General features: G+C 36.2%; 1 protein-coding gene and 1 long non-coding RNA gene across 4 annotated transcripts; one reads left to right on the top strand and one right to left on the bottom strand.

The window, feature by feature from the left end:
* Positions 1-1,786: 1,786 nt before the first annotated feature.
* LOC119084419 (ecdysone 20-monooxygenase) lies at positions 1,787-10,682 on the top strand. Of its 3 annotated transcripts, none has more exons than XM_037194394.1 (10): positions 1,787-2,156; positions 7,745-8,003; positions 8,062-8,260; positions 8,326-8,516; positions 8,576-8,771; positions 8,849-9,011; positions 9,124-9,345; positions 9,423-9,635; positions 9,710-9,734; positions 10,031-10,104. In XM_037194394.1, exons 2-10 carry the CDS (start codon positions 7,763-7,765, stop codon positions 10,087-10,089), a joined length of 1,509 nt encoding a protein of 502 aa, XP_037050289.1. In that variant the 5' UTR covers positions 1,787-2,156; positions 7,745-7,762; the 3' UTR covers positions 10,090-10,104. The 3 variants fall into 3 exon arrangements, with proteins under 3 accessions (XP_037050289.1, XP_037050290.1, XP_037050288.1); XM_037194393.1 differs by lacking the exons at positions 9,710-9,734; positions 10,031-10,104 and adding an exon at positions 10,455-10,682 and having other exon boundaries at positions 1,794-2,024; positions 2,096-2,156; XM_037194395.1 differs by lacking the exon at positions 10,031-10,104 and having other exon boundaries at positions 1,789-2,156; positions 9,710-9,913.
* Positions 4,194-9,222, bottom strand: LOC119084420. The gene is made up of 3 exons (XR_005089058.1): positions 9,089-9,222; positions 6,539-6,540; positions 4,194-4,210 (listed from the first exon to the last, which is right to left on the bottom strand). It is a non-coding gene; the product is annotated as an uncharacterized LOC119084420 (long non-coding RNA).
* Positions 10,683-11,678: the final 996 nt, after the last annotated feature.

Below are 11,678 nucleotides of genomic sequence, written 5' to 3'. Positions count from 1 at the left end.
AACTATGAATGTACAGATTAGGGCTTTGCTAAGGCCAGACTGGCTTACCAAAAGGTGCATAGGGCGCTGATGCTAAAATAAACTTTGATTTAATTGCTAATTGATCAAAATTCGATGACTCAAAAATAGGGGGGAGATACCCTGTAGAATAGAAAATGTTTGTTGTGTACTGTAATCGTATAAGCATAGCACTGAGCCAAGCACTAGAACATACTTCAAATTTGACATCTCACATTTTAGTGTTAATGCTTGGAGGTAGAGTGGAGTAAATAGCCTCAATACGAACACCACACACTCTACGGATAATAGCGGCAGAGTCAAAATGACCCAAAATTATATCGGCTAAATTTGAAGTTTTTGGACAAAATGATGTTCCACCTGTTTTGAATCGGCCCGATGCTCTTGAGATTGAACCGACATTTGGTTGTTGGCCGAGGTCGTTGAAAATGTCAATCGTCATCCACAGAGAGTTTGAAGTTTTAACGAAAGAATTTGTTTACGTATATGACCCATGTGCCAACCACGTGACATTGAAAACGATTTTTGGAAAATCTGTCGTAACTGTCAAATGAAGTTAGAAATGGCAGAAATGTTTCTATCAATGAAAACTAGGACCAAAACTAGCTTTTTCAATATCTCATGTGTAAGTTGTTTTAAGTTGTTTTTGGTCAGTCAAAATTCGTTTTTACTGTACGACCAATGGTCTTTGCTGATAAAATTAAACAGTTTTGACCTAGACCAATGCATAGACTTTAGAATCAACAGAATCGACACACAATCAAAATGTGTATCGAGGAAATGATTTCATGATTGAAAAATCCACAATCCAGTCGAGCCAAAGTTCGTTCTACATATTTAATAAAAATCCAAATATTCAGCTGATTCGCAATATTTTCCCATCAATTCATTATCACAATTGCACGAAATCAACAAAATCAGTGATCCCAAAAATCGAGACATATTGCCCGATTTAGCCTTATCACTTTTTGGAAAAACAGTAAATGACATTCTAATTAAAACTCTCGTTAAAATTGCTCATGATGTTGTATTATACATATTCGGTTGACAAAGCTTTATCGCGAGGACGTGACATGTGTATATACAACGCTGCATCAATAAAAATAATTTGTTATCAGTACATGAAATACGTACAACAACAAAAATTCTAAAGACAACTGCAAACGAAAATAATTATTGACCGGCCCACTACTTAGAGCCAACACGAGCTGTTTTTTTTCTTCATTAAGTTGGGAACATTGGAACACTCCTCCTAGCACGAACACTAATTTTGCCAACGTCAAAAAGCCTCCAAATTTTCAAACAGGTTTGCGAAATCATGACTCTTTACGAAAGAAAAGGCCAGTTTAGATTGCAAAAGCCTCCGAATATTTCTTATGTTCATGTTAGGAACAGAGCTGTCAACGTCGTCTTTAAAGAATAAGTAAAATCTGAATAGATATTTTTGTCATTAGGGGGGATGTTGAACGCACTTCACCTTCAGTTTCGTTAAGTGAAGTGCTAGTTTGCAATCCGTAAAAATTGTACTAATCCACGAAACAAACCATTTCACTCTCCTTGAATGTAGAACGTTTGGCAGAAAATGTCGATGGTTGTCTACATAACTACATACCCTACATACCCGAATTATGACGATTCGAAATAGTACACTCTATTAACATTACCATCAAGATTGATCGAATCGAATTTCCATTATATAATCGCCTGTGAGTTATTTGTACCACTGACTGTTAGATATACGCGTTTGTCTATACGAAAGCAAAAGTCAAAGAAAAGAACAAACTGTTGATGATCTTCTTCATCATCACATACACAGATTCATTAGAACCATCATCAATAGCGGGCAAGAGGCGCAGTGCTTGAAAACATATCGGGTCGTTATTCTATTAGTAGCTTCTGTGTCTCGGCCGGTTTCAGTTGATGGTTTGTTTTGTGGTTCGCTAGCTGTTTATTGGAATTGATAGTGGCGGTGTCACCGTAGTGTTACTTTTTGTTTTGTTTTTATTGTGTGATTGGAAAAATTATAACAACAACGAAAACAACAACTCTGTGGATAGTTGAACATCTCTTTCTCTAGTTGAATGAACGTAGCAATAAATTGTTGTGAGTGTGCACACAAATTGAATGGATAAACAAAAGTAAAACATTTTTATTTCTGTTGTTTTTAAAATTAGATTTTATTTTATTTTTTCAAATTTTATTTCTCTAAACAATTAACGAATAAAATGCCTGACAGGCTGACGGTTATTAAAAAATAAAATCATTTCGCACTGCAAGTCGCCGGGCCAAATGTTTAAATATATATCAAACCGCTTTGAAACGAAACCAAAAAAAAAATTGATAAAAGATTTCGTTTTCACACAGTTTCTATTACCAAGCGACAAAATTTTAATTATCATCATGTTGTGCGATCGACGAAAGTTGTTGTGTGGTTCCGTCGGATTAGTATACACCATTTGATAAGAACAATGTTCGCCGAACTCAATGAATTTTGATAAAAGACAATATTTTCGGGTTAAAAATCATCGCGTGACACTGTCGATAAAGTACAACCTTTGACTCTGTTTTATTCAAGACAAAATTTTCTTAACGTCAGGACTTCGAGATTTACGTACGATATTACTGCAAAATCATTAACGACAGTGTGACGTGACCGTTTCTTTTGTGTTTTTCAATTTTTAATCGATGCAACTCTTTACACTCTGGCCAAAAAAATTGTTCTACGATGTTCATCAAAAATGTTCCTTTACTTTACAGCGGTCCTCAAAGTCTAGTCCTTCAAAACAAAAATCTTCAAATTTTCGACATTTTTTAATAAAATTTAAATCTGAGCGAAATAGTACATTTCGTACCTAGGACTAAAGGTCTTTTTTAGCGTGTGAGAGGTTTCCAGACAGAACCGAAGGCGTGGTACGAATAGTATTTTTCATATTGGACGGAGAAAAAGTGCGACGAAGTCGGACTTCTCTGGTCCTAGGTATGAAAAGTTTTTTTTTGGTTGCTCAAAACGTTACAGCAGCTGTATGCCACTTTATAAAAAACGATAATTTTTAGGGCATATCGTACAACAATTTTTAAAAAAATGTCGGTTTCTCCAAGGTTCTGAAAGAACAGGTGGTCGAATCAAAATTTTCTTGTGGCTCCAACTAGGTTTGAGAAACTTTATATGACGATTTCAGCTTACCAAAAAAAATATTTTGTTTTCAAGTTGATTTTTCACACAATATGTAATGAGTGCATTTAACAAATTTGATTTCACCCGCCTTCGTGAGTGTCTTAACCTGTTCTTTCAGAACCTTGGGTCTCTCCAAGGTTCTGAAAGAACAGGTTAAGACAACTCAGAGTTGATCACGAAGGCGATGACAAACAATTGCGTCAACGGCTGTGAAGTTTATATGTAAAATGGAACTTAACAAAAACAAAATTCTGAATTTTCGAGAAAAATATTTCTTCAAGTTGATTTCTCACACTATCTGTTTTTAAAATTTGGTTTCACCCGCCTTCGTGGTTGTCTTAACCTGTTCTTTCAGAACCTTGGGTCTCTCAGCTCATTAAATTGAACTTTACGTCAAAACAGCAATGACAGTACGAAGTTTGTTGATGGATTAATAGAGTCCTAAATATTTGCTCACTTTTCTCATAAATTTGTATTTAACGATTGGTCACGCCAAAATGATTTTAGTACTTTTGTGATCTCTGGAGAAAACAGAATGAATCTCTAGAAAAACAATTTACCCAATTTCAACTAATCTCCCTAAATTTTTACCTGAAATTGATTTGTTGAATTTAGGTTATTAGAAGGAAAATAGTGAGACTCGAACAGAAAATGTTACTTATTGGTTCCCATCCTGCCATCACTTTCCTTTCCTTTCCTTAATCACAAATTTATCTAAAGAGCATTCCTCAGTCTTCGATCGTTTTTGAATGCATTGCAGTCTATGATTATCGTATGTCCGTTTCTTAACGTAACGAAGCGTAATATTGGCGTAGTCCTAACTTAAATGGTTATTCTATGAAACCTGACAGAAGAACAAAATATACTTAGTGGTAACTTAGAATGTATAGAATGACTCTAATACCCAAATAAAATTCACGCCGTAAGTGTTCTACAAATTGAAAATATAACGTGAGAAGGTACACTTTTAAGATGTTATGACAAAAGAGACTTCAACTTTCTTTCACTAGTTCTATACTGAACACTAATAGATGCACCGGTACGCTACCATATGTACCGTCAATAATCTTTTTAAAAAAAATTCCGCGAATAAACGGACTCATTAGGCCACATTCAAATAACGCTAATTCCATACGTACGAACCTAAGAGAATAGCAGCAAATTTTTATGTTCTGCAAGAAAACGTCTAAAATTCCGAACAAGGAAAAGAAAAAAAAAACTTTTCTGCGGTGTTACATCATCAACCATAACACCATAGACATTAGACAACGATGTTCTTTGGTTCTTTCGGTGTGGCACATAGGTATATTGTTGAGTGAGTTGTAACAAGTTGTTGTGATTCGTACTTGTTGCCTGTTAGCTGTCCGTATACAACACCAATAGTGTCTATACGAATATGCGAATAGAAAATGCTTATGATTTCAGTTATATTTTTAAAGGTCGACGAATCTTCACAGCGCGTTTGCAATTATTATAACGCAAACTTGTTAACATGAGAAAAAAGAATTCACAAAACAAAAACAGAGAAAAAACTGTAGTAGAGTTTATGTCCGTAAACATAACCCGTATGACTTCTAGCACGTTTATACCATCTATCTATCGGTAAAGACGTCGAATTACTGTGAGTAATACAAAAAAAAAATACCAATGCAAATTCGACCTAAAATTTCTTAGGTGCGATGTGGAAGAAAAAGAAAAGAAATTTTAGGTCGGATTTCGTGTTGTGTTTCACTTAAATTGCTCAACTTAGTCTGACAACATAGTTCTTTCATTGAACATTATCTGTTGAAAATTGATAACAGATGGCAACCAACCTGCCAGACATAGCGCCATCTGTTATCATCTATCTGCTTGTCTGAGTAAAAAAAGGTTTAACCCTAGTAGAATTGCTCCAGAAGAATGTCACCTAATATGCATTGGATTGGATTTTAAAGAGAGAGAAATAGGTGACATTCTCCCGGAGCAGTTCTACGAGGAAATTTCTAGGTGAACTTTTTCGTAAATCAACAAATCCCCAATTATATATATGGTGACTAAATCTACTACTTCACTCGGTTCAACATACATTTTGTTATTATAAGACAACATGCTCCGTTAGCTCATCGCTTATTTTTGTCGGAACAGTCGATAACAGATGATGATAGAGCCTTCCGTAAATTCTTCGCCTCATTTAGAAACTGACCCATCCACACCTTATAACAGCAAAGGTGGATCCAATATAAACGTAGCCAGATTTATAAAAAAGAACATTTTTGTTGTTATTTTCTGACTGGTGACCGGTCGTTCTGTATGGTCGAGAAGTCGATGTTGAACGAAATCAATTTTTTTGTTGTATTGTGATAATGTTAGCGCCGGTGCGCCTCATAAATAATATTGGTTTAGTCAAATGAATGTTAAGAGAAAAGAAGAGAGCGTTCAACTGCTATGTGGCTGGGTATCGCGATTACCATTTTTTTGCCTTTCGGCCCGGGTTCAACTTGTAATACATGCACACAACAGAAATCTTTTATCAATTTTGTTTTGTCTATGATGAAATGCTTCATAGTGAACGAACAGTTATGTGGAATAGGAAATTGTTTTATAAATTGTTTGAAACAGCGACTTTTCTTATCTTTGCAACGCAAATCCCAAAATAATTATCGCCTCTCATAAACAATTTTTATCATTGTTGAAAAATGGCAATGATTTATATTCGTAGACACGAACTTGAACTTCAAATATGTTCACATAAATTAAGTTTTGTTTAGAGGACATTCTAACATTTTAACGAGCATGATTTCTTTCGAATGCGTATCATATCATATTCATGTTCGTTTCTGCGATTAGTTATTTTAATGTTGATTTTGCAAAATTCCACGTCTCTCTAAGATTTCAGTTCCTTTGTGTCGATAAACCTAACGACTCTCATGATGTGGTCAAATGAAAAGATTAAAAAAATGCAAAGTAAGGGTTTTATGAGTGTTATTTCGCTCTACTTTTTGCAATTTGACGAGAAGAAAAAATGTGCAGAAATTCTGTACGGTCAGTAATGGTTTCCTGGTTCCACCATACCTCTGCTCCGAGCATTAACATAGAAAATATTTGGAGGCTGATAGCATCGGAATAGGTTTAGCATTTCTTTCATTAAGCTAAATCAAACCTCCTACTTTTTTCAACGCATTTTTATTTAAAACTTTCTTCATCTACGGTTCGCCTGAAACTGATTAATAATTTTTGTCTGGGCATGTACTGATTATACTGATGCATGTACTGATTATTCAGCATCCACATTCATACATATGTACCAAAATTTGGACACATTTTGACGTCTAACATACGAGTGTTACTGCTAGGAGCCAGTGTTACTGCTAGGAGTTAGTGCTATGGCTCCACAGATCGTGTATTAGTCGAAATTTTCGCTTATCAATTTTCGCCACTGGGTTGTCGCTACTATTAATTTAGCTTCGAGGACATCACGCTCTGAATGTCAAATCAATAATTTAAATATTTTAATTTGCGAAAATTTTCGATATTGTAAACAAAACAAACTTCGCATTGATTCAACGATTTCGTGTATTTTATTGAACGAGGATCACCCCATTAAGCTAATTAGGCTTTTCGAGATTTTATGGGTTTGACGAATATTTTTTACAGTTTTACAATTATAAATAGCAGCACTTTCGGTGCAATTTAACTCTTTTTTATTTTTACTCAATCTTTTAGAAACGGCACCGATTAAGTGACTATCCTTCCTTATTAAACCGAAATCTTTTACTTCGTTCGTTTTGACATGCACTTAACAAAATTAACGAATTATCACATTTTCGTTTTCAACAGATTCTACATAATTTCTAGATCCACAAATTTGACAGTCTTGATATTGAATGGTTTTTTGGTTTTTATCCCGTTATACATGTGCGACAAAAATTTGGACTTGGAAAAAATTCAAAAATTGCATTTAATATAACAGCTGTCAGAATCTGTGGGACTAGTATCAGATCCCACATAAAACAAAAATGTGATAATTCGTAATTTTTCGAAAATCCTCGTTTTCTTTCGTCAATACAACGCCGCTAGATCCAAGAAAAGCTCAACAATAACAGATGTTTAGACGTAAATAGATTGTGATTGCAGCATCTAATTCCACAATCCACTGAACATGCATTATTCACGTTAACATATATATGCCTGCGTACTTACCGCAACGTTGTACTCCTTGATGTATATTGAGTAGATTTAATTGGATTGAAGTTGTAGGATCTAGAAACTCTTTCTCTGTATCAAGCACTCAAAAAAACATTTTTTTTTGTCGGAATAATAGCTCTCATACGAACCGGTTCGGCAGGTCAGTTTCTTTATTTTTGCAACTTACTGACCTATAATTTAAATAAATAAAAAATGCGAAACCGTCGAGCAGTAGCAGAAGTGTTCCTACTCGAAATTGTTTGACTGTAATCTTTGGATCTGCGCTCGAATAAATTACAGATTTTTATTGAAATTCCAAAATTATGTTCGGAACAATTTTTTGTTGCTGGAACGTTTATTTATCACGCCGTTTATTTCTATTTTCAGACAAAACATTTGAGCACGATGTCAATAACCATCATCTGTTTGTATATCATCTTCGGAATGTTCATTTACCTGTTCTTCCACTACAAATTCTTGAAAATACTAGAAAACACTTCGGTACGTAATCTCTTCGTAGCCAGCAAAACCAGTAACAAAGGTGGCATTTGGTCGATACCCGGACCGATTTCCATACCATTCGTCGGCACCAAGTGGATATTTCTGTGGAAGTACAAAATGTCCCAGATCCACAGAGCTTATGAAGGTACGAGAGTGAGTTCAAAAACAAAATTTGAATTTAACCGACCATTATCACTATACAGACCTTCACAAGCGTTACGGGCCAATTGCCTTAGAGGTAACACCGAGTGGCATTCCAATCGTTCACTTGTTCGTCAGACAAGATATCGAAAGAGTGTTGAGATATCCCAGCAAATATCCGTTCAGACCACCCGTCGAAATTGTAGCACATTATCGACAGAGTCGTCCAGATCGGTATGCAAGTGGTGGCATTGTAAATGAGTAAGTAGTCGAAACTCTACGACCATTCGCCTCAACCGTTACAATAAAGAAACAATGAATTTTAGGCAGGGTGAACAGTGGCACAATCTTCGACGCCTCACAACGTCTCACATAACCAGTCCGAGGATAGTGCAGGCAATTCTACCAACTCTAAACGTAATTTGCGATGATTTCATCGACATGCTGAAATCGAAACGTTCCAACGACTGCATCATAGAGAACTTCCAGGATTATGCGAATTTGATGGGTCTGGAAGGTTCGCCCCTTGAGTTTTCCGTAGATTTCGTGTTTTATCATAAAGTTTTCGTTCTACAGCTGTGTGCACTCTGATGCTCGGCAGACGTATGGGCTTTTTGTCGACGAATCCGTCAGAGAAGGCTCGTATTTTAGCTGCCGCCGTCAAGGAATTGTTTGCCATGCAACGTGACTCGTACTACGGATTCGGTCTATGGAAATACTTTCCAACGCAAACGTACCGCAATTTTGTACGCTGCGAGGAGACTATTTATAAGTATGTAGGTACAAGCTAATGGCACACGCGCTCCGAAATGGAATTTTCTATATTGCGGACCTTTTAATTGATTGCAGCATTGTGTCGGAAATTGTGGACACAACGATTGCACATGAAACGGTCGAGTGTGGCGATGACGATGTAAAATGTGTGTTCTACAAACTGATGCAGGAGAAGGATCTGGATATTCGAGAGAAAAAGTCGGCCATCATTGACTTCATTTCTGCTGGTATTGAAACGGTGAGTGGCGAACTAGTGATGAAAGTACAATCGTCACAGTGGCGCATCGAGATCTGTACACTTTCTCTAATTTTAACATCGGAACTATTAATTCGAAGATTTCACTTTCCAGCTGGCAAATACTTTGGCCTTCATATTGTACTACATCACCAGAGATCCCACTGTTCAGGTTCAAATAAGGGACGAGATTTCTAGCTGTGATAACGATTTCTCGAGAGCCTATTTCACCAAAGCATGCATACAAGAAGTCTTCAGACTAACACCTACGGCATTCTGTCTGGCACGTCTATTGGAGGAAGACACAACATTGTCAGGCTTTGATATGAAAGCCGGTGTACGTCACCTATACCTCTAACCGCATATGCGTTGAACTCAGCGTTGAACTTATTTTTTTCTTTCCTGTTTGTTTAGTCGGTCGTCTTGTGCCACACAATGATAGCATGCAACGAAGAGTCAAATTTTTCGAATGCCAAGAAATTCGATCCGGAACGTTGGATGGATTCGGAAAACAAACGAGCAAAACAGGATGTTGGCTCGTCGTTAGTAGTGCCATTTGGTGCGGGAAAGCGAACATGTCCGGGGAAACGGTTCGTTGAATTGGAATTGATGGTTCTACTGTCGAAGGTAAATGAAACGTCGACGATCCGAATACAAAAATTGTACAATTGTGCGTGAGACTCCATACGATTCCCATATAGCATAGTGAACTAAATGAGTCCAACCAACCAACTCAATTATCCTAAAAGTCTGGAAAAGAACGCAATAAAATGTGAAAATCACTCAAAATCCTGAAGGTCTGGGACTGGGAATACGAGGGACGATTTAGAGTGAAGGAATTTTAGGAACTAACCTCCCACCAGCTCAATAAACTCAAAAGTTCAGAAGGAACCCGAAAAAACATCGAAAATCCTTTGAAAAATTTGAAGTCCTCGAACTCAGTTCTAAGAACTGGGAAGATAGTAAATAATTTGAAGTGGTGGAATTTTAGGAACCGAAACACTGACACGTCAATAATCCCAAAGGTCTGGGAAAGAACGCAATAAAATCTGAAAAATCACTCAAAGTCCTGAAGTTCTAGGATCGTAGATACCAACCCGTTATTACCACTCAATAATCCCAAAAGTCCAGAATGAAACCCACATTTGTCTGAACAAATCTATCAAAATCTCTCAAATACCGGAATTACTAGAGTGGGGAGCTAGGCAATCATGTGAAGTCAAAAAACAATCAGAAGGGCTTAAAATCCTAGAATTCTCCCACCTGTAGGTGGGTGAGGAAAACTGTTTTCACAATTCTTTGTCATTTAACGTCAGAATCAGGAATGTAGTTCCTGCAAATAATTCCTGAAATTGTCACTTTCAATCCTATTCCAAGCTGTAGATTCTCAGGGTGTTAACTTCTAACGCGTGCCCATGATGAACTAAAAAAATACTTTTTTTCCAGCTCTTTTCGGCATTCGATGTAACTTACTGTGGAGAACTGAAGACTGAATTTGAATTTCTTTTGGTACCGAAGACACCAGTAACTGTGAAATTAGTGGATAGGTTACCACAGTAAACAAAGCAAAAATATTTGTATAAAATGGAAAATAATTTAGGAAATTCGATTTTTATTTGTACCTAATTTTTTGTCTTGTCTATGATATTATAATAAAGGAAATTTTTAAAAATTTTAACAATGGAGTTGGTGAGTTTAAAAAAACATGAAACAACACTATTGTGCACTAACGAGAACAAAAAATTTTGAAATAGAAGGAAACATATCCATCAATAGTATCGCGTCTTTACGGTCGTTCGTCATTGCTTTCCAAGTAAAATAAAGAAAATTCATGAAAACCACTACTATAGAATGCAATACCGGTTTTAATACCGGTACCAATACCGGAAAAACGCCACCAAAGAAAAATGATAAGTCAACCCTTCATATGGATGTTCTATGATAGAACTCGATGCAGCGATCGATAAAGCTAAAACAATTAAGTGTCCACTCCACTCAACAAAAAGTACTCCGTGAGAGAGCCGTGAGAGAGCGAGCTGTAAAATAAACAAAGAAAAATTGAAAAAATTCAATTTTGTCTCTCACACGGAGTACTTTTTTGGTAAGAGGAAATTAAGCATTAGGCAAGAGGTGAACATATTCGAAAATGAAGGTAAACACGGACTACTTTTATCAAGAGCATATGAATGCTGGTCAAGCCAACTTTTACAGAGTCGAAACGGGCGTTTTCTGCTGGCGGCTATTTATGTAGCAAAATCCGTTCAAGAATTTTTTTTAGAGCGTTTTTTCCGGTTTTTTTATATGGAAGATTAGAGTTTAACATCTTAGCGTCTAAGAATATTGACATTAAACATTAGAGAGATTACACTATAATTGTAAGTCGCCGATTTTATTTTGTGTAAACCACGTTAAGTTTAAGTAACTAAGTAAAGAGACATGTGAACCTTCAAAATGAATTGACAATAAATTCATAAATTTTGCTAATTTTTCTTTGTTGAATGGGTTTTTCCATTTTTTTAAAAATTAATACCGGTATTGAAAAACACGGTCCGGTATTGCATTTCCTAACCACTACCTTCACAGTGCGACTCACGCTGTCCCTCAACCTCAACTTACGTTCCCGTAAGTCGCATTTTGCCGATCCAATATTTGAAAAAACGCGTTTATTGT

Source organism: Bradysia coprophila, unplaced genomic scaffold (assembly GCF_014529535.1).
Source record: "Bradysia coprophila strain Holo2 unplaced genomic scaffold, BU_Bcop_v1 contig_732, whole genome shotgun sequence".
Classification (NCBI taxonomy): Eukaryota; Metazoa; Arthropoda; class Insecta; order Diptera; family Sciaridae; genus Bradysia; species Bradysia coprophila.
This window is presented reverse-complemented; position numbering and strand designations above follow the sequence as displayed.

What these genes read in the sequence shown, in the direction of transcription:
- LOC119084419 (XM_037194393.1), top strand. Translation starts at nt 7,763, where the DNA reads ATGTCAATAACCATCATCTGTTTGTATATCATCTTCGGAATGTTCATT. An exon ending in TGCGAGGAGACTATTTATAA is followed by an intron (nt 8,772 to 8,848) that starts GTATGTAGGTAC and finishes AATTGATTGCAG; the next exon opens with CATTGTGTCGGAAATTGTGG. An exon ending in GCTTTGATATGAAAGCCGGT is followed by an intron (nt 9,346 to 9,422) that starts GTACGTCACCTA and finishes CTGTTTGTTTAG; the next exon opens with TCGGTCGTCTTGTGCCACAC.